Source organism: Carlito syrichta, unplaced genomic scaffold (genome assembly GCF_000164805.1).
Source record: "Carlito syrichta isolate Samal-C Ts95f unplaced genomic scaffold, Tarsius_syrichta-2.0.1 Scaffold309263, whole genome shotgun sequence".
Lineage (NCBI taxonomy): Eukaryota > Metazoa > Chordata > Mammalia > Primates > Tarsiidae > Carlito > Carlito syrichta.
Window position 1 is genome coordinate 79,936 of NW_007253359.1, and position 22,162 is coordinate 102,097.

Here is a 22,162-nt window from a genome sequence, read left to right on the forward strand (position 1 = left end):
GAGCCCAACAGGTCGAGGCTGCGGTGGCCGGGAGCGGCCACTGCACTCCAGTCTGGGTGACAGAGTGAGACTCAAAAAATATATATATATAAACTTTTCTCATACTTTAAATATGAAAATAGTTACACAATTAAGTTCATTACCTTTATTTCACCTCTTATTAAGGCTTATTAATTCTTTAAATTAACATCTATTTGACTTTAATTGCTGAACACGATGGCCCACACCTATAATCCCAGCACTTTGGGAGGCAGAGGTGAGAGGATTGCCTGAGCCTGTGGCTTTGAGACCAGCCTGGGCAACTTGGCAAGAGCTCTTTTCTACAATAAATCAAAAAATTAGCCAGGCATGGTGGCACATGCCTGTGGTTCCAGCTTACTTGAAAGACTAAGGTGGAAGGTTCACCTGAGTCCAACAGGTCAAGGCTACAGTGGCCCTGAGCGTGCCACTGTATTCAAGCCAGGGTGACAGAGTAAGACTCCAACTAAAAAAAAAAAACAACTACTTTAATAATTGGTATCTAAGTAAATGTTTACATTTTCCCACTTGTGCCTGAATAATATTAATGATAGAGTATTGACTGGGTGCAGTGGCTCAAGCCTACAATCCCAGCACTTTGGGAGGCCGAGGTGAAGGGATTGCCTGAGCCCATGGGTTCAAGAACAGCCTGGACAACTTGGCAAGACCTCATCTCTACAGTAAATAAAAAAATTAACTAGACGTGGTAACACACACCTGTAGTTCCAGCTACTTGGAAGGCTGAGGTGGAAGGATTGCCTGAGCCCAGTGAGTCAATGCTGGGGTGACTGTGAGCATGCCACTGCACTCCAGCCTGGGCAATGGAGTGAGACTCCAACTCCAACTCCAAAAAAGAGAGAGAGAGAGAGAGAGAGAGAGAATGGGATAGACACCAGGAACTGGCTGCTGTATTAGTCAGGGTTCTCCAGAGAGACAGAACCAATAGAATAGGTACAGATATAGATATATGAGAGAAGATTTGTTAGGGGAATTGACTCATGCAATAATGAAGACTGAGAAGCCCCACAACAGGTCATCTGTAAGCTGGAGACCTTGGAGTGCTGGTTTCCTGACTCAGTCTAAGTTTGAAAGTCCTTCAGAGTCAGGAAGGCTGACTGTGTAACTCTCAGTCTTAGGCCAAAGGCCTAATGAGCCACTAGTGTTAGCCCTGGAGTCCTAAGGTCAGAGAGCCTGGAATGCTGATGTCCAGGGGCAGGCAGAGGAGAGTGTCCCAGCTCCAGGAGAGAGAGAGGAAATCCTTTTCTCTCCTTTTTTGCTCTATGTGGGGCCCCAGCCAATTGGATGGTATCAGCCCACATTGAAGGTAGATCTTTTTTACTCAGTCCAAGTCACATGCCAGTCTCCTCTGGAAGCACGTGCACAGATGCCCAGGAAGAATGCTTTGCCAGTTCTCTTAAGTATTCTGTAATCCAGTCTAGTTGACACCTAAAATCAACCATCACAGCTGCCCCTTGGATTTGATTAAATAACGTATTGTTAAGATTGCTTTCCAACACAGGAAACATAGCAAGACCTTGTCTCTACAAAAAACAAAAAAATTAGCTGGATGTAGTGGCATGCACCTATAGTCCCAGCTACTCAGGAAGCTAAGGTGAAAGGATTACCTGAGCCCAGAAAGTCGAGGCTGTGGTGAACTGTGATCATGCCATGGCCCTCCAGCCTGGGCAACAGAGTGAGACTTCAACTAAAAAAAATAGAGAGAGAGAGAAAGAAAAAGAAAAGATTGGTTGGATCACTTCTGAGGTTTCTGGGGGTTCATATGTTATAAAAGTTACCCCCTTTAATCCACTCCAGTAAAATACCCTGTTGGCAAATATAAGGTAAGTGATGTGATTTCACAGAATTACCTATTAATAAGTAATGGCCATGAATTATATGAATTTCAGTGACATAAGAAAATGCAAAGGAAGGATCTATTTATTGAATTTATAAATGAAATACTATTTTAGGAACTATTTCAATAGGAAATAAAACTCTTTTGAGTGAAAATGTGGCTTGGATCTGTTTCAGATTGTGGACATTTTCATGGAAAACAATCTAATTCAGCAATGTACTTCCTTCTTGTTGGATGCATTGAAGAATAATCGCCCAGCTGAGGGTCACCTCCAGACGCGACTGTTGGAGATGAACCTGATTCATGCACCCCAGGCAAGTGACCTTTTCAGGCTAACACCAGGGAGCAGAGCACTGGGGGTACCTCTGTGTGGACCTGCACACTGAGCAAAGTGGCTTTGAGTTTTTTGGAAGTCATGGTACAAGACTTTCGTGGAAACAGTTACAATTGGAATATCATTTCTTCCTTCTCTTTTTCACTATAGTAAAATACACATAACAGATTACCATTTTAACAATTTTAGGTGTGTGATACAGTGGCATTAAGAACATTCACAATATTGTGCAACCATCATCACTATGTATTTCCAGAACTTTTTATCATCCCAAACCATAACTATGTACCCACTAAGCAATAGCTCCCCATTCCCATCTCCATCCCGAGCCCCTGGCAACCGCTTTTCTATTCACTCTGTCTATGAATTTTCCTATTCTAGATATTTCATATAAATAGAATAATAAAATATATGTCCTTTTGTCTGGCTTTTTTTCTTTTCTTTTTTTTTTTTCTTTTGAGTTGGAGTCTCACTCTATCACCCAGACTGGAGTGCAGTGCCGCTCCCGACCACTGCAGCCTCGACCTGCTGGGCTCTGGCGATCCTTCCGCCTCAGCCTTGCGAGTAGCCGGAATTACAGGCATGCGCTACCACGCCTGGCTGAGTTTTTTGATTTATTGTAGAGATGAGGTCTCGCTACCCAGGCAGGTCTCGAACCCGCGGGCTCAGGCAATCCACTCACCTCAGCCTCCCAAAGAGCAGGATTACAGGATGAGCCACTGAGCCCAGCTGTCTGGCTTTTTTTCACCTAGCATATTATCTCAAGATTAATCCATGTTGTATATGTTTGAAATTCCTTCATGTTTAAGACTGAATAATATCCCATCACATGTATATACTACATTTTGTTTATCCATTCATTCAGATGTCATTGGATATGTGTGTTGCTTCCACCTCTTAGCTATTGTGAATAGTGCTACTGTGAACATAGGAATACAAATATCTCAAGACCCTGCTTTCAATTATTTTGTGTACATCCCCTGAAGTTGAATTGCTGGATTATATCATATGGTAATTCTATGTTTAATTTTTTGAAGAACCACCAAACTATATTCCAAAAGGCTGCACCATTTTATATTCTCACCAGCGATGCTCAAGGGTTTCAATTTCTTTCTTTTTTTTGATTCAGAGCCTTACTCTGTTGCCCAGGTTGAAGTGCAGTAGCATGGTCACCGCTACTGCAGCCTTGACCTTTTGGGCTCAGGCCACCTTTGCCTCAGCCTTCCAAGTAGCTGGAACTACAGGTATGCACCATTGCACCCGGGCTAATTTTTTTTATTTATTGTAGAGACTAGGTCACATTAAGTTGCCCAGGCTGGTCTTGAATCTCTGGGCTCAGGCAATCCAATTTCTCTGTATTCTTTTTTTAAGTCAGAGTCTCTGTCACCCAAGCTAGAGTACAGTGGCATGCTCATGGCCACCCCACTGTCAACCTGCTGGGCTCAGGCAATCCTGCAGCCTCAGCCTTCCAAGTAGCTAGGACTACAGGTGTGCACTACCATGCCCAGCTAATTTCTTGGTATATTATAGAGATGAGGTCTCACCAAGTTGCCCAGGCTGGTCTCGAACACCTGGACTCAGGCAATCCTCTCACCTTGGCCTCCCAAAGTGCTGGGATCTATATTCTTACCAACATTTATTTTCCCTTAAAGATAGCCATCTTAATGAGTGTGCAATTGCATTGCATTGAACCCGTGGGCTCAGGCAATCCTCTCACTGCAACCTCCCAAAGTGCTAGGATTACGGGCTTGATGGGTTAAATTTTAATACACACACATACACACACACACACACACACATACACATATATACACATATACATATATATGTATACACATTTTTGCAAGTTGGGAATTTAGAGGAATTTATATCAAGTTCTTCACAAGGATTGTCTGTGTGGATAAGACTAGAAATTCACTTTGTTTTTATCTGCCTTTTAGTTTGTTTTTTCTTCAATAATCACATATTGTTTTTGTAATCAGGAAACAACATGTTAGAATAAACATCTGTTTATTCAAATCTACAAGTTAGCTGCTGGTAAGTGTATCATATTCCACCTCTAGGAAATAAAAGTGCTATTAATTTGCTGTTTGGGATACTATTGAACTCGCATGACTTGGTGATTATATATAATCGTTTTTAGTGAATGAGGTTTGAAACAGAAACCAAGCACCATTCAGCAACTTAGCAGACAGTCCCTAAGGAGCCCCAGACCCCAGAGGGAGGAACTTAGATGGGCATGCAGCTGTGCCAGGTGCTGACAGGCTCCAGGCACAGCGAATCAAAATGTGGGTCAGTCTTCTCTGGATGATGGGGATTGGATGATGTTTTCTAAGTTCTCTAAAGTACACTGTTGCTATAATTAGGGGGACATGTTTAAAAGCAAGAGGATAGTGGATAATAAGGATCTGAAGGAAACAAAGAACAGATGAAGCAGGTAAATGCCAGATGCTTTGACGTTCTGCTCCCCGGACTTGGTTTGGATCATTAACTCTCTGGGGATCCTGTGTGCTCTATTGCAGTACAGTGTTCAGCTATGGCTGTATTTGACCAGGACTGCATTTGTTTGGTGAGGCAGGTCCTGCAAGGAAAGGGAAGGAGTGTGCGGGCAGCACAAGAAGCCCTCCAGGTGTGCGGCTCGTCAAGACTAGCTGCTGGGTAGATATTGAGGGGAAGAGCACTCAGCCAGGTAGCATGGTTGCTCTGTTGAGCCATCTAGTCCTAGCCCAGAAATTACTTACTTAAAAATCATGTTATTTTCATTAAAATTCTTTCCATTGGTTTTTATTGCTTTTCACATGCAACCCCCACCTCCTAATTCTGCATTTAACCTAGTAGAGAAATCGAGTAAACTTAAGTAGGATTTGTTATTTTCAGGTCTGATTCTGATTGTTGCTAGTCTGAGGGCTGCACTCCTCAGGGCAGGGTTTGGTAGACTTCAGCCTTCATGCTGATTCTGCCATAGAAACCCTGTAAGAATGTGATCACAGAAAAGCTGCAACAATGACCTGGACTCATCACAGTAATAGCACTTTTTAGTGCTTCAGCTGGATGCTGTGGCTACATGGGCCAGGCCCAGCTCTGTAACATGGGAGTATGGAGCCTTGCACAAAGGACCTCAGACAACTTAAGGGACAGCCAGGACTCTGCTCAGAACCGCAAGCGCTGCTGCCTTGCAAATGTGGATGTAGCCAGGGCCCACAAGCACTGGTTCCCAAGCTGTTTCCCACCCTGGGGCACAGTTGAACAACTATTCTTAAAAAGTTACTGCCACTGATCCTTTTGTAATTCATAAGCGTGATGATTGGGTTTTCGTGCCCTTGTGTGAGAGGCACCTCCCTCTAACCTTGTTACAATGTCAGTGCATTACCCATCAGGAAAGAAAAAATAAGTTACTGCCACTGATTAGGCTTTCTGACTAAACTCACTGTTTCACAGGTTGCAGATGCCATCCTTGGAAATCAGATGTTTACTCATTACGATCGAACCCATATCGCCCAGCTCTGTGAGAAGGCTGGCCTCCTGCAGCAGGCACTGGAGCACTACACTGACCTCTATGACATCAAGAGGGCTGTGGGCCACACTCACCTCTTCAATCCCGAGGTATGGTGTGCAAAGGCTGATGTCTCTGCAATCATTAGTGTCAAATGCTCCCGAATGTCTACCTGTTACGATTGTAGGACCATGGAGTGAGCCTGTTAACAGCCCTGACCTACCATACTTTGCTACCAGAAGCAGTACTAGTTCAGCCATGCACAAACATCACCTGCCCAGCAGCATATCTGGACCCTGTATCCCCTTTCTAATGTCCACCTTTGACTTAACCTAACAGCAGGAATAACAATAACCTTTTAACATTGACAACCTAGCGGGGCTATCTGAAATCATTAACAAAAACTAAAATATTGTGTTCCAGTTTACAGAATAGGTTAACTGTATCAACTGTGGAATGTTCCAGGATGGACAGTTTAGGGCAGTGTCTTATCTCAAGTTTAATCCCTGCTCCCACTTTACCCCATAATGGATAGTTGCTTTACAGTCCTTTTTGGTAGAAATTCTCTATATTTTTGATACTCGGGGAATGGGGAAATGGCCTAGCTATTTTCCAAGTATTAGTGATATTTCAGGTCATGCATAGTTGCGAACAGACTCTTCCTTGTTTCCAGTGGCTTGTGAATTTCTTTGGCTCCTTGTCGGTGGAGGATTCTGTGGAGTGTCTGCGTGCCATGCTATCTGCTAACATCAGACAGAACCTTCAGCTGTGTGTGCAGATTGCCTCTAAGTACCACGAGCAGCTGGGCACACAAGTCCTGGTAGAGCTCTTTGAATCTTTCAAGAGTTATGAAGGTAAAACTGTGCAGTCTCTGGCTGACACCATCATGTGACTGCACCTCCTTTCTTGGGTGTTACTGTCCACTTGCCTCACTTAAAATGCTACCAGCAAAGCCTGACAAGATGCAGCACTCACAGCCTTAGGTATTCAGTCGATGGTAGAATATTACTGCTATCTCAAGTGCATTGCTCAGCTTTAGTAACCTTGGTATTTCCAAAGGAAGAAATCAAGTTGGTTGGTGTTGGAATGGGAGATTTAGAATCCCCATGGAGCCCTGTGAGTCTACGTAGCACAGTCTGGCCAGATCTAGCCTAAAATCCTCTGCAAGTGGCCCTGGGTACCAGCAAAAGGGCCTGGTGTCTGGTCTGCACAGCTCTGAGAGGGCAGTTCGTTTGTCTTCACCTAAGTGAGAACCCACCATGGAAGGTCCATCGCTTTGGGGTGTCTACTACCCAGTTGATTACTGGCGCTAATGAGGCTGACCTGGTTGCCTTTCATTGCCCTTCTGTGAGCAGCACACCAAAAAAGTGCTGTGGAATGGGAGGATGGCTTTGGGGACAGGTGGAGGGGGCCATCTGGCCTGCCCAGGATAGAGACTGAGTTTTGTCCACTGCTGTGTGCCCAGTGAGGCTGAGTCATTGGAGGAGGGTAGGACAAGGCCCTGCCCTCAGGAGCTGGTCTTCTTTTCAGAAGACACCATTGTAGAAAAGGCTGTAGCAGAAGATTGGGTGGAGCTGGGTGGGAGATAGCAGTAGAATAGGGTTGGTGGGGAACTGTTGGCTTTGGGGCTTCCCATTTTGTTCCCATCATCAAAGTCTCCTCAGTACAGCTGAATACTTCAACAGGAGAGTGGCCTACCCTGATGTTTCCTATTACTTTTACTGGTCTCTTCTGGCTAGCCCCTGTAGTGTTGAGGAATATGATTAGCCTTTGTGAATGACATCCTCTGACTCATGCTGGGTCTCACTGCATGGTACCCACTTCTCCATCAGCTCTGGCTTAGTCTCAGGCTTCTCGAGTGGAGGCTCCTCTTGGAGGCCCTGGCTTGTTTCTCCATCCCTGTTTTGCCTTTTTAAAGCAGCAGTCCCACAGCCCTCTCAGCTTCCCTTGGTGAGAATTTTTCTTAAAGATGACCGTCTAGGTGTACCTGGGCCCCCAGAAGGAACTCCACATACATCCATAACCAGTTTTTTATATCAGAACTTCCCAAGTATACCTCCCAAATGTGGTAGAAATATGACTAGCTGTTTTTGGGAGATGCCAAAGCAGACAAACTTCATGTAGATCATGAGTTCTGAGTAGGCTATGAATACCTGGAGAGTGAAGCTAGGTCATCATGGCTGGGTCATCAAGGGAAGGTGGGCAGCAGCTACAGAAAAGGCAAGTGGATGTCCTGAGGGCAGAAGTACAACAGTCTCTTTTCACAGGCCTCTTCTACTTCCTGGGCTCAATCGTGAACTTCAGCCAAGATCCAGACGTGCATTTGAAATACGTTCAGGCTGCCTGTAAGACGGGGCAGATCAAGGAGGTGGAGAGGATATGCCGAGAGAGCAACTGCTACAACCCGGAGCATGTGAAGAACTTCCTGAAGGTGCGTCCAGACACCCCCTCCCACAGATAGCTCTCACTTATGGCAGGTAGGACAGTCCATCCATAGGACTTTCTAAGCAACAGAAAGCTGAATCTGTCTCATCAGGGCTCCCTTAGTCCCCAGTGACAGATCTTCACTTTATGGCTTAAAGTTCTTAGAGGAACCCAGCTATTGTTTTAAGCCTCCTTTGTGGAAAGAAGCTTGAGGCTGCTCTCGTAACTATGTGGTGTATGAGTGGAGGGAGTTAGCTTATTGCTGCATTGGAATTCAGCAACATGCCAACTGTGTCCCTGTCGATTAGGCAAGACAAGGCTGCACTAGTGGCATGAAGAACGAGAAGCCTGCTTTTTTCTCATGTGACAGTCTTGGGTGGCTGTGGAAGTAAGTGGGTAGCTTTCCTTTCCCACCACCCTTCAAAGACCAGGCTGGGGGCTGATTGCCATCTTCAACACGTCACCCGGAATGTTGCCTTCCCATTCAGCTGGAAGAGCACAGAGGAATCAACATGGGTGAGGCCTGCAAGTGGCAGATGACACTTGATTCACATTCCCTTAGAGGAGCGAGGTCAAGTGGCCACACTTAAAATCTCAAGGTAATTTGTGAAATATAATCTAGGTGTTGGTCCATACAAGGAGAGGCCTATGGATTTCCTACCCAAGTACCATCATTGTCAGGAAACTGGTGTCTGAGTGTGTTTCCATAGCTTGTGACTGTTTGTCTGAAAAGGCAACCTTTATCTCAGGTGTTCTGTCCTTGAGATGGACTGGTCATATCAGGTTTACACATAATGAGCTGCATGTCTTAACCCAAAAGATATTTTTGTCTAGCTGTAGAATGCTGTTGCCAAATTTAGCACTCAATAATGAAATAGTATTATCATTCCCCAATTTGTTTCCAAAAGCAAACACTATATCCTAAAATGACAGCATATCTAGAACAAAGTCTCATTCTGTGTCTTTGTGGGTCATTTTGCTGCAGGGCAGTGCCATCTCATGCTGGATCATGAGCCCAGGGTTCTGGCTTTGTGGTATCCCTGCTCCCTAACATGTTCTGTGCATTCTAACCCTTAGGAGGCCAAGCTAACAGACCAGCTTCCCCTCATCATCGTGTGTGATCGGTTTGACTTTGTCCATGACCTTGTCTTGTATTTATACCACAACAACCTGCAGAAGTACATTGAAATCTACGTTCAGAAGGTACTGCTGGTTTGGTCGCTTCTGGTTCCCCATGGTAACACCTGGCCATCTTTGCACCTCAGTGAGTGGTAATAGTCTACACCTGAGAGGCTGCCTCTGGCTCCTGAACTCTTCACGGTTTGAAGGGTGACATATTAGTCCATTCAGGCTGCCAGAGTAGAATGCCACAGACCAGATTACTTAAACAACAGAAATTTATTTCTCACAATTCTGGAGGCTGGAAGTCCAAGATCAAGGAACTGACAGGGTTGGTTTCTGGTGAGGACTCTTTTCCAGGCTTATAGACAACCCTTGCCCCATTAACTACATAGTATTCTCTTTCTCCCATTTGTTTCCCAAAGCAAACAATGCATCCCAAAATGGCAGTATATTTAGAACAAAGTCTCATTCTGAGTCTCCTGTGGGTCACTTTGCTGCAGGGCAGTGCCATCCCATGCTGGGTCATGAGCCATGCTGTGTCCTCACATGGCCAGTTCTCTGCATGTGTCTCTTTCTTTTCATATAAGGACACTAGTCCTATTGGATTAGTGTCACCCTCAATACTAATTAACTCCTTAAATGCCCTCTCTCCAAATTGGGGGTTAGGGCTTTAACATCAAGCCTAAACAGGAGCCCTTTCAAGGTTTTACCCATGGTCCAAGTGGGGGGCATCTAGCAGTGATCTGTGTTTGCAGCACTGAAGTTGTTATCTTAATCCCTCTAGGTCAACCCTAGCCGGACCCCAGCTGTGATTGGAGGGCTGCTTGATGTGGATTGTTCTGAGGAAGTGATTAAAAACTTAATCATGGTGGTGAGAGGACAGTTCTCGACTGACGAGCTAGTGGCTGAAGTAGAAAAAAGAAATAGGTAAAGTGTCCTTACTTGATGTCTTCTCTTGTCTCTGGGTTCTAGTGCCTGTTGGTAAGTTTCTCCAAGATGGCTTCATGGTTGGCCTCCATCCCTAGGACTGTCTCAGTGGCTGGTCCTTCATATACACATCTTAGATCTAGGAATGAGTTATTTGCTATTGGTATTGAAGACCTTGGGGAGAAACTTAGCAATTGAATTCAGGTTGAAAGCCAGGTCTGTCCTGATCCCTAGAGCAACCTGAAGTTTTATTTATTTATTTATTTATTTGTGTCAGAGTCTTACTCTGTCACCTAGGCTAGAGTACAGTGGCGTACTCACAGCCACCGCAGCCTTGACCTGCTGGGCTCAGGCAGTCCTACCATCTCAGCCTTCCAAGTAGCTGGAACCACAGGCATGTGCCACCACACCTGGCTAATTTCTTGATTTATTGTAGAGACGAGGTCTCGCCAAGATGTTCAGGCTGGTCTCAAATCCCTGGACAATCTGTTTGCCTCTGCCTCCCAAAGTGCTGGGATTACAGGCATGAGCCACCATGCCCAGCTGGAGTGAGTTTTTTTGTCTCAAGAAGCAACCCTCAGAGCCATGGAGTTGCGCTAGAGATTTCCAATGGTAAGCTTTTTACAGTACCTTCCTTCTTTCAAAGGCTCAAGTTGCTGCTTCCCTGGCTGGAGTCCCGGATTCATGAAGGCTGTGAAGAGCCTTCCACTCACAATGCCATTGCCAAAATCTACATCGACAGCAACAGCAGCCCTGAGCGCTTCCTGAGAGAGAACGCCTACTATGACAGCAGCGTGGTGGGCCAGTACTGTGAGAAGCGAGACCCTCATCTGGCTTATGTTGCCTATGAGCGGGGCCAGTGTGACCTTGAACTCATCAAGGTGGGCGCAGATACACTTAGCTGCTAGTGCTGCCCTGGCCTCATGGAGCAGGGCTTCGAATGTGTGCCTGTTGGGGCTGATCAGGGCTTTCTCTGCCTGGAGATGGCGGGTCAGGAGGTGCATTCTGTAGACTTTATTTCCTTGTGATTCTGATACCTTTTTGGGACCTCTTCATTCCACTTGTAGTCTTGTATCTGTAGACTTAGTTGGCCTTGAATCTGACCTGTCACCCCTCTGCTTACAGTCCTCAGTTGTACCTGGTAACTTGAGGGCAAAATTGAACTCCTTAACCTGACCTGTGAGCTCCTTTATAGACCACTACCTCCCCCAGTCCTGACACCCAATCTGAAGTGACTTGCAATTCCTTGGGTGCCTTCTGTCCTGAGTGTACTTGTACTTTCTGTTCCCTTTTTAGGGCAGCCCCTATATAAGCCCTGTTCCATCTTTCTGACTGACCTAGCTCTTGCTGGTCCCTCCTTGAAACATTTGCCCAGGTCTCCTGTCTATGTCTGCCCAGGCTTGGATCTACATGTGCATAATTACATTTTTAGATAGACTCATATGAAATCTTGATACTTAACTATTTGACCTAAAAATACAGAAATCAGCAGGGTGCCTGTGTGACTGACACCAGGCTAGCCTGTCCTGTCCTTTGCTGTGCTATATGGGCTGCCTGTGTTGCATCCACAGATACATGTGCACATCACTCAACCTTGTGCCTGGCATCTGGTACTCGATGGATGTGATTCTCACCAGGACTTAGAAAATGCTGCACACACTGGAACACTCCAGTGGATAGTTGGTGTTTTAGAGATCTATTATAACATTCAGAAAAGGGTCTCAAGATTAGTCAGTGAAAGCATATTTTAAGGTTTTTAAGCTTTGAAATGTTGCAGTATATGTGCTGCTTTTTACCGGTACTAAATTATTCTGGTACCACTTTAGAGATGGTTTAAAACAAGCTACATATGAGTACTTAAATTTAAGTTAATTAAGTTAAAATTATAAATTTAGTTCCTTAGTCACACACCACATTTTCAAGCACTCAGTGGCCTCCTGTGAATGGTGGTGGGTGCCTCAGCATAAGATAGAGGGTGTGTCCATCACTGTGAAAGTCCCACTATCCAGGGCTGTGACACATCCCTATGAGGTGCTATCAGCTAAGAAATGGACATTTTGAGGTAGTTTGTCTCTCTGGGGAGTGCATTTTTTGTTTTGTTTTGTTTTTGAAAAAGAGATGAGGTCTTGCTATGTTGCCCAGGCTGGTCTCGAACTCCTAGGCTTAAATAATCTTCCCGCCTCAGCCTCCCAGAGAGCTAGGATTACAGGTGTGAGCTACTGCACCCAACCGGAGTGCATTGTTAAGCTGCTCATCCCATGTCACAGCATAGCATCCCACATGGAATTTAGGTGGCCACCAACAAGTGTCAAGGACAGAGGGAACTAACTGGGGTATGTCCTTGTCCCAAGTAGCTTATGCTGGTTGACTACTGTGTTACCTACACAAATGTGTTCATTTCAGGTTTGCAATGAAAATTCTCTGTTCAAAAGTGAAGCCCGTTACCTTGTGCACAGGAAGGATCCAGAGCTCTGGGCTCTTGTCCTTGAGGAGACCAACCCATCCAGGAGACAGTTGATTGACCAGGTGAGGCACCGAGATGGGTGTGTCTGCACGCCTGCATGTTGCCCTCTAGTCATCACATGACTCAAGTGACTGGTTTGTTACATCTGAAACATCTAACCAACTTTATGAGCCTTCTCCCCTGCAGAAATAGCTTCTCTATAGATGCCTTGATCCTCAAGGGTGTGCCGACTTGGAGTTATTTATTGACTAAGGGCATAGAGTTGGCCCTTGAATCTAAGGCAGTGATATGCTGCCTCATAAGAGTACCCCATGGCATGCCTGCATGCTGAGTCCTTGATTGTTTTCTAGCTCAGCCCCTGTTGACAGAAGTTAAGTGGTTTTCAAGGCTGCCTCAGCCGACTTCGTTTGTCGAGGAGCCCTTTGTGCCTTGTGACTCTGCAGCATGTCATTGGAGCTGGAGTGCAGTGCTGGGACCAGCAGTGGTTACTAGGCAAGGCCTGGCAGGTGGGAGTCTGCCTCAATCTCTGGACAGGCTTCCTGCAGCTCTGTGGAATAATAGCCTGCCCTCCTGTCTCAACCCTGCAGATCTTAGCAGATAGTGCCTCCATTGTACTCAGACTGTCCCCTAGACTGTGGGCATACTGTTTAGGGTGGGCCGAAACCAGTGCAGGAACAAATCCCGGTCCAGCAAGTGGTCTCAGCCCTGAGCATATGCACTTCCAGAAAAGGAAGCATATGATTTATTAATGCTTTCACCTCCCTCAAACACCCTGCCAACCTGCTGGGCTGATGCTGTTAGATTCAAGGACTGCATTTCACCTTTTTCTCTACTGATTTCATCTTCTTGTTTTATGTCCCCTATTCCCTCAAGCCTCAATCTTTATTATGTTCAATTTAGACTTATCCATCCAAATTTGATAAAAACATTTAACAAGGGGCCAGGACAGAGGCTGTTTAGATTCTAGTAGGCATCTACCTCCAAGTTCACAGGTATCAGACACACTCAGGTATAGTCCAGCCACCTGGCGCACCTTGAAGGTACCTTGCGTTGGCGCTGGGGAATGGCACTTTGACACTGCACTGAGCAAAAGTCCATCGTGCCTTTTGTCTTCCTGCTTCTATGTGGAGGTCTGATCATTATGTCCACTGTAATTGGATGTCTGTAGCTGTCTCCTGGTGGGACACTCAACTGCAATGCCCCTTTAATTGGGAGTGTGTAATGACAGAGCATACTGCCTTTAGTGTCTGAAGTAGACCCTTATTATGGAAAGCTTACTAAGGAATAAGGAAGCAGTGACCTGAGGTAACTCAAAGTTCAGCATCCTGTATTGATTCAACTAGATGGTGGGAGTTTATTTCTGTCCTTAAAACAACATGTATTTACTTAGACTGTTGTAAGATTTTTAAGAATTGACAATTAGATATCACTGTTACAACTGTACCTCCTCCTTTGGATGGACTCCATGTGCTGTGTCACAGTTCCCCTTTCCCTCAGGTGCACCATTTTGGTCACTGAGCTACTGTTATGGCTCCTTTTCTCTAATTCTTCTACCTGCCTATTGTGATTGCTATAAGCCCCACAGAGGTAGAACTTTTTCATTTTACGGTGCCGTTGAGTCACAGAGGCCACTGGAAAGGTGGACTGGGCTGACTTTGACCCTGGGATCTGTCAAGGTCCCTCAAGATCGTGTGGTGAAAGTTCACGACCAGAGGTATATGTCAGCTGTATAAGCCCTCCTATAGCTGTCTGTTCCCTCTCCTGATACTCTGCTGTTACCCACCTTTGAGGAACACCAGAAACTTGTTTAAAATGATAGATTCCTGCAGATCCCTGCAGTAGTCACTGCAGATCCCTGGCACAAAGTACAAAGAGAACACTGCTGATCTTCCAAACTGCCGTCATTTGGGAAACATACTCTTTGGAAAATTGTCCTTCCACCCCATTTGTAAGTGAGTTAAATGAGACACCTGTCATTGGATGAGGGGTGGCGTGGCCAGTCTTTGGCTGGTCCTTCCTTCAGTATATGGTTCTGAGTGACTTCTGAGGCTCAGTAGCTCTGCTTGTGTGGACTATGCCCCAGCTTTGGTAGTGCACTTTGCTGGTAAGAAGCTGCCAGAGGCCCCTGCTACATCTTCGTTAAAGAAATGGAGCCATATTTGCCGTGAATAGTGACTTTAAGAAACAAATATAAAAGCAGGCATGTACTTAAATTCCTATTTAATATACCATGTTATTACCTTTGGAATAAATATAGACTATATGGTCACTGGAGCAGAGGTAAGAATCTGTAGCCTATTTAACATAAGAGAAAAACTAATTGCCAAAAATAAAGCAAACTGTGAGAATCCCCTGAAATTGACAGTCTTGAATTTTATTTTAGTTGAGTTCTTTCAAATGCTTTTTAAAACCAGGTGGTACAAACAGCATTGTCAGAAACACAGGACCCTGAAGAGATTTCCGTTGCTGTCAAATCCTTTATGACAGCCGACCTGCCTAACGAGCTAATTGAGCTGCTGGAGAAGATTGTTCTGGATAACTCTGTCTTCAGTGAGCACAGGTGAGACAATGTCAGGGATAGCTGTGGACTGAATCAGATTCAAACATCTGCGTGACTTTCACCTTGTTACAATCTCAACTTGCTTCACCATCCAGCCTCCCCATCAGCTATTTCCCAGACATGTCCTGGTCTTCTCACCACCTCTTCTGTCTCAGTCCAGACCTTCCCTTATCTTACTCATCTCCTGCCTATCTTTTACAGCTCAGCCTAAATTTTGAAGAAGTCTGAGCTTTAAGTGTACCCATCAGTCCCACCTGTTCACATTGCACCTGATAGGTGATTTTTCATCCCCCTCCTCTTCTAGGTCCATTATACCATTCTCTGTGTCCTTGTAGATCCCTTGCTTAGCACTCACTTATAAGTAAAAACATGTAGTATTTGGTTTTCTCTTTCTGTTAGTTCATTCACTTAGGATGGTGTTCTCCAGTTCTATCCAAGTTGCTGAAAAAGACATTATTTCATTTTTTTTGACAACTGAATAGTATTCCATAGTGTATATATACCACATTTTCATTATCCACTGATTAGTTGTTGGGTATTTATGTTGATTCCACATCTTTGCAATTGTGAATTGTGCTGCAATGAACATGGAAGTACAGGTGTCTTTTTTATATAATAACCTCTGTTCTTTTGGGTAGATACCTAATAGTGAGATTGCTGGCTCAAATGGTGAATCCACTTTTAGTTCTTTAAGAAATCTCTATTCTGATTGCCATAAAGGTTGTACTAATTTGCACTCCAACCAACAGTGTATAAGTGTTCCTTTTTTACTGCATCCACACCAGCATCTAGTGTGTGTGTGTGTGTGTGTGTGTGTTTAATAATGGCCATTCTGACTGGTATAAGGTGTTATCTCACTGTGGTTTTAATTTGCATTTCCCTGATGATGAGTGATGTTGAGCATTTTTTCATATGTTTGTGGCCATTTGTATATATGTTTTTTTGAGTTGGAGTCTCACTCTGTTGCCCAGACTGGAGTGCAGTGGCCGCTTCCGGCCACCGCAGCCTTGACCTGCTGGGCTCTGGCAATCCTTCCGCCTCAGCATTCCAAGTAGCTGGAACTACAGGCGCACACGCTACCACGCCTGGCTAATTTTTTTTTTAATTTATTGTAGAGATGAGGTCTCGCCAAGGTGCCCAGGTATATCTTTTTTTGAGAGATGTCTGTTTATGACATTTGCCCATTTTTTAATAGGGTCATTTGCATTTTTTCTTGCTGATCTGTTTGAGTTCTTTGTAGATTCTGGATATTAGTCCTTTGTCAGATGGTAGTTTAAGAGCATGATGGTGGGTAAGGCAGTTTCCTGTGAGGCACTGGAGTCCCACAAGGCTCAGGGGGCCCTCCAAGTTCATGGCAGGAGCTAAGAATTCCTGAATTTCCCTCTACTTACCTTCCCTACTATGTCTGTGCTCTGTGCCATGATGCAGGTAAGTCTGGCCAGTTCCAACTCAGGTTGACTGATTTTTCTCCTCTTTGAATTATATGGCTGTTATCACTTCTTTGATGAGTCATGGGGCACACTGTGGGTCCCACTCCCTTCTGGGTGCTGAAGAGGCTTTCTTTCTTGGTTTACTCCGTAGGAGAAATACTCTCTAGCTGCCTTTAATCAACCATCTTAATCTCAGTCTGTTCTTTAACCACAGTGCTCAGAGAAAGGGAGCTAACATTTTGTGAGGGCCTAATATGTCCCAAGCACGTGTTAAACTCTTGAAATCATGGAGAACAAAGTGCAGAAAGAGTTGACGGGTAGACCAAATCTGGGCCTTGCTGGAAGTACAGTGTAGAAGCAAGATAGGTGGGAGCTATGATAGGAGAAGAACTTTCTGGGCACAAGCAGCACAGACAGTGGAGGCCAGAGTGCATGATCAACATCGGCCCACCTCCTATTTATTGCCACTTTAAAATTCACCACCAGAAATTCTGTGTCAGATTATAGTGATTCATATCATAAAATTGACTATAAAGATTAAATTGTAAGATTAATTTTATAGGCCAGAAAGGCTTTTGAGGGCTGTGGTATTATAGAAAGGAGTGTGTGAGAGTGTGTGTGTGTGTGTGTGTGTGTGTGTGTGTGTGTGTGTGTGTGTGTGTTGGGGTGGGGGGTTAAACTTGGAAAGACTATATGGAATGTTAAATTATATTTTAATAGAATCGTCAACCCTGATTGATTATAGGTTACCAGCATTAAAGTGCCTGAAGTGATTAGGATATTCTCTCTTACTATCTTACCAACCTCCTTTGGTAGATGTTAGTTTGTAGGTACTTACAGATGCTCAAAAGTGATTCTGGGTCTGCTCTCTTCCTGAATCCTTACTTCTCAAACATTCAGGAAACTGTCAAGTTCTTGCTCTTCTTTCTGTCACTAGTTCACCAGATGTGTGGGTGAAAATAGCCTGGATTGGTACACCAGATACCTAGATACCTGGACAGATTCCCATCACTGAAAAAACATAAAATGAGTCATTGAGCTAGCAAGTAAATAAAGAAGTCTGAAATTAAATGACAATGATAATAATAATATAATGAGAGCAGGAACTTAGAAAAGAACAAATTGAATTTTGCCAACCCTTTTGAGCTCAGGCTCTGGTTCTCACCCTGCAGGACACAAGAGGACAGCAGACAAAACCTAAGGGCCTACAATAGGTGTGACATCTACTAAGAAACCCCTCCTAAATGCCAGGACAAACTAAGAATGTACCAGTATTTCTTAGTCCTTTGCTGATAGACCAGCCAAAATAAAACAAAAAAGAACTCTTTTGAACAACAGTGCCAAATTATGAGGACAAAACTGACCTTGACAAGCTGGTTCCCTTATGAGGTTTAGCACACATTCATGTTAACTGGCATAGTAGTAATAATCCTCAAGTTGGGAATTTAACTATAAAGTGATTGCCATCAGGTAGTGACCTCAGATCTCTGCCAGAGACAAACACAAATCCTCTTAAGATGAACGCACCTTTTAGCAAGGCTCCAAATAATTTTGACAGATAACATTCCAAGACATAATGAGCTTGTAGTTCAAAACACTGACAAAATGCATAAGGAAACAAGGCAACATGATATGTTTTAAAATATGTGATTTTTAAAATTACATTTTATCTGTCAGTGCTTATCTACAATGAAAAAATTTTTAAATGAGATTATATTTTAAAGCATGTAATATTTTTGCTTTGAGATAGGGTTTCGCTCTGTTGCTCAGACTGGGTGCAGTGGCACTACCATGGCTCACTGCAATCTTTTTTTTTTTTTGAGTTGGAGTCTCACTCCTTCACCCAGGCTAGAGTGCAGTGGCACACATGCTCATGGCCACCCCAGAGTCGACCTGCTAGGCTCCGGCGATCTTTCCGCCTCAGCCTTCCGCGTAACTGGAACTACAGACACACACTACCACACCTGGCTATTTTTTATTTTATTGTAGATACGAGGTCTTGCCAAGTTGCCTGGGCTCAGGCAATCCACTCACCTCAGCCTCCCAAAGTGTGCTGGGATTACAGGCTGAGCCACTGAGCCCAGCCCTCACTGCAGTCTTAAATTCCCAGGCTCATGTGATCCTCCTACCTCAACTTCCAAAGTAGCTGGGACTACAAGTGCCTGCCATTACGCCTGGCTAATTTATTTTACATTGCCCCAGGCTGGTCTTGAATTCTTGATCATCCCACCTCAGCCTCCCAAAATGCTGAGATTATAGATGTGAGTCACCATTGCACATGGCCTAAAACATGTAATGATTTTAAATATCAAAAAGCATCAAGCAGATTTCTTAAATTTCTGCAATTAACTTAAATATATATGTATACATATGTACTAAATATATAATATATATTTTATGTATCTCCCAAATGGGCTTAGCAGCATTACAGAATAAATGAATTGGGAAGTAGATTTGAAGAAAGTATAAGAATGTTGGCTGGATCTACAACAAACCCACAGCTAACATATTGCTAAATGGACAGAAACTAGAATCATTTCCCCTGAAAACTGGAACAAGACAAAGCTGCCCACTCTCACCCCTCTTGTTCAGTATTGTGTTGGAAGTCCTAGATTAGACAATTAGACAAGAGAAGGAAATCAGGGGTATCCAAATAGGAAAAGAGGAAGTCAAGTTATCCCTCTTTGCTGATGATATGATCCTATACCTTGAAAACCCAAGAGAATCTGTCAAAAACCTGCTTGCACTGATAAAGGACTTTGGCAGAGTCTTAGGATACAAAATAAATGTACAAAAGACAGTTGCATTCCTATACACCAACAACAAGCAGGCAGAGATCCAAATGAAAAACACAACCCCATTCACAATAGCGACCAAAAAATGAAATACCTCGGCATCTTCCTAACCAGAGAAGTGAAAGACCTTTACAATGAGAATTACAAAACACTGCTTAAAGAAGTCCAAGAAGACATAAACAAATGGAAAAATATCCCATGCTCATGGATAGGCAGAATCAACATTGTTAAGATGTCCATCCTACCAAAGGCAAACTACAGATTCAATGCAATACCCATTAAGTTACCAACATCATTCTTCTCAGACCTGGAAATGGCAATACAGAAATTCATATGGAAACTTAAACGACCATGAATAGCCAAAACAATACTTAGCAAAAGAAACAAAGCAGGAGGTACTACACTTCCAGCCTTCAAACTATACTATAAGTCTACAGTAATCAAAACAGCCTGGTATGGACTAATGGAACAGGATAGAGATTCCAGAAGCAAAGCCTCAATTTCTCAACCAAGTCATCTTTGACAAAACCTCCAACAACAACCACTGGGAAAAGGAGAACCTATTCAGTAAATGGTGCTGGGAAAACTGACTTATCACATGCAGAAGATTGAAACAGACCCCTACCTATCACCATACACAAAAATTAACTCTAAATGGATCAAAGACCTAAACATAAAATCTCAAACTATAAGAATCTTAGAAAACGCAGGAGACACCCTTATGGATTGGAGCTGGGAACCAATTCCTATTCAGAACCCTAAAGGCCAATACCTTAAGAAATAAGATAGACAAGTGGAACCTCATCAAATTAACGAGCTTCTGCATAGCAAAAGAAACCATCAAGAGAGCAGGGAGACAGCCCACAGAATGGGAAAAAATATTTGCCAACTGCTTATCTGACAAAGGCCTACTAACATCTAGGATCCACAAGGAATTCAAACACTCCAAAAGGAAAAAAACAAACAGCCCCTTTAAAAAGTGGGCAAAGACATGAGTAGACACTTCTCAAAAGAAGATATACGGGCAGCCAACAGACACATGAAAAAGTGCTCAGACTCACTCATCATCAGAGAAATGCAAATCAAAACCACATTGAGATACCACCTAACCCCTGTATGAATGGCCATCATTAATAAAACAACAACAGATACTGGTGAGGATGTGGAGAAAAAGGAATGCTTCTACACTGCTGGTGGGAATGCAAACTAGTACAACGTCTTTGGAAGACAGTGTGACGATTTCTGAAAGAACTAGAAATTGACCTTCCATATGACCCAGCAATTCCTCTATCGGGAATATACCCGGAGGAACTCAAATCATTCTACAAAAAAGATACCTGCATACATATGTTTATTGCAGCTCTATTAACAGTAACAAAAGCATGGAACCAACAGTGTAGCCTATCGACACTGGATCGGATAAAAAAATGTGGTTACATATACACAATGGAATATTATGCAGCCATAAAGAAGGACAAATATATGGACTTTGCAGCAACTTGGATGGATTTAGAGTTGATCATACTCAGTGATTTATCACAGAAACAAAGAACAGAGTTCCATATGTTCTCACTCATAAACGGACCTTGAACAATTATAATGCTATAAGAAAGCGATTGGCAGTAGTGGAAAACTGTCGGGGGAGGAGGGGTTGGGAATGGCAGTTGAAGGAGGGACATACCTCATCAACAAGGGTACCTGCATAATCAGTGTTTATATACCTAACCCTGAAATGTACCCCACATCTTTATAATAAAAATTAAAAAAAAATAAATCATAAAAAAAAAAAAAAAGAATGTTGTCTGGACTCGGTGGCTCAGTCTATAATCCCAGCACCTTGGGAGGCCAAAGTGTGTAAATTGCCTGAGCCCGAGGGTTCGAGACCAGCCCAGGCAACTTGGTGAGACCTTGTCTCTACAATGAATGAAAAATTAGCTGGACATGGTAGCACGTGCCTGTAGTTCCGGCTACTTGGAAGGCTGAGGCAGAAGAATCGCCAGAGCCTATCAAGTCGACACTGGGGTGGCCATGAGTGTGCCACTTCACTCCAGCCTGGGTGATGGAGTGAGACTCCAACTCAAAAAAAAAAAGTGTAGCCAAGACAGACAGGTGGTTAGGAGATGTAGAAATTGAGTGGTGGCTCATGCCTATAATCCCAGCACTTTGGGAGGCTGAGGTGAGAGGATTATCTGAGCCCACAGGTTCAAGACCCACCTGGGCAACATGGCGAGACCTTGTCTCTACAATAAATCAAAAAATAAGCTGGGCACGGTGGCACACACCTGTAGTTCTGGCTACTTGGAAGGCTGAGGCAGAAGGTTTGTCTGAGCCCAGCAGTTCGATACTGGGGTGACCGTGAGCGTGCCATCCAGCCTGGGCACAGAGTGAGACTCTGGCTAAAAAAAAAAAAAGTTGAAAGGATATCTAATCAGAGTGGCAGAGAGAAAGAATGAAAGTTATACTATTTGGAGGGGGAATTATGTAGACTATAACATAACTGACAAAATTGTAGCTCTAAAATTTAGGAGGCCCAGCAGATCCTGCAGAAGATTAATTTTTAAAATTCATTCTTACACACATTATAGCAAAACTTGAGAACATCAACAATAAGAAATTTTAAAAATAACCAGAGAGAAGATAGATTACCTTCAAAGAAATATGGATTATTAATAAATTGACACGAGCCGGGCTCGGTGGCTCAGCCTATAATCCCGCGCCTTTGGGAGCCTGAGGTGAGTGG

The 22,162-nt window shown here is 43.8% G+C and overlaps 1 protein-coding gene across 3 annotated transcripts in view; it reads left to right on the forward strand.

Annotated features, from left to right (window-relative positions):
• The window catches only part of CLTCL1 (clathrin heavy chain like 1), a 105,101-nt gene that overhangs the window by 46,440 nt on the left and 36,499 nt on the right, over window positions 1-22,162 (forward strand). For all 3 annotated transcript variants that reach the window (XM_021717075.1, XM_008067022.2, XM_008067021.1), the window contains exons 11-19: window positions 2,050-2,187; window positions 5,646-5,810; window positions 6,374-6,554; window positions 7,968-8,131; window positions 9,202-9,327; window positions 10,031-10,173; window positions 10,820-11,054; window positions 12,577-12,699; window positions 15,052-15,197. In XM_021717075.1, the coding sequence (XP_021572750.1) occupies window positions 2,050-2,187; window positions 5,646-5,810; window positions 6,374-6,554; window positions 7,968-8,131; window positions 9,202-9,327; window positions 10,031-10,173; window positions 10,820-11,054; window positions 12,577-12,699; window positions 15,052-15,197 (1,421 nt within the window). The remainder of the gene's footprint in view (window positions 1-2,049; window positions 2,188-5,645; window positions 5,811-6,373; window positions 6,555-7,967; window positions 8,132-9,201; window positions 9,328-10,030; window positions 10,174-10,819; window positions 11,055-12,576; window positions 12,700-15,051; window positions 15,198-22,162) is intronic.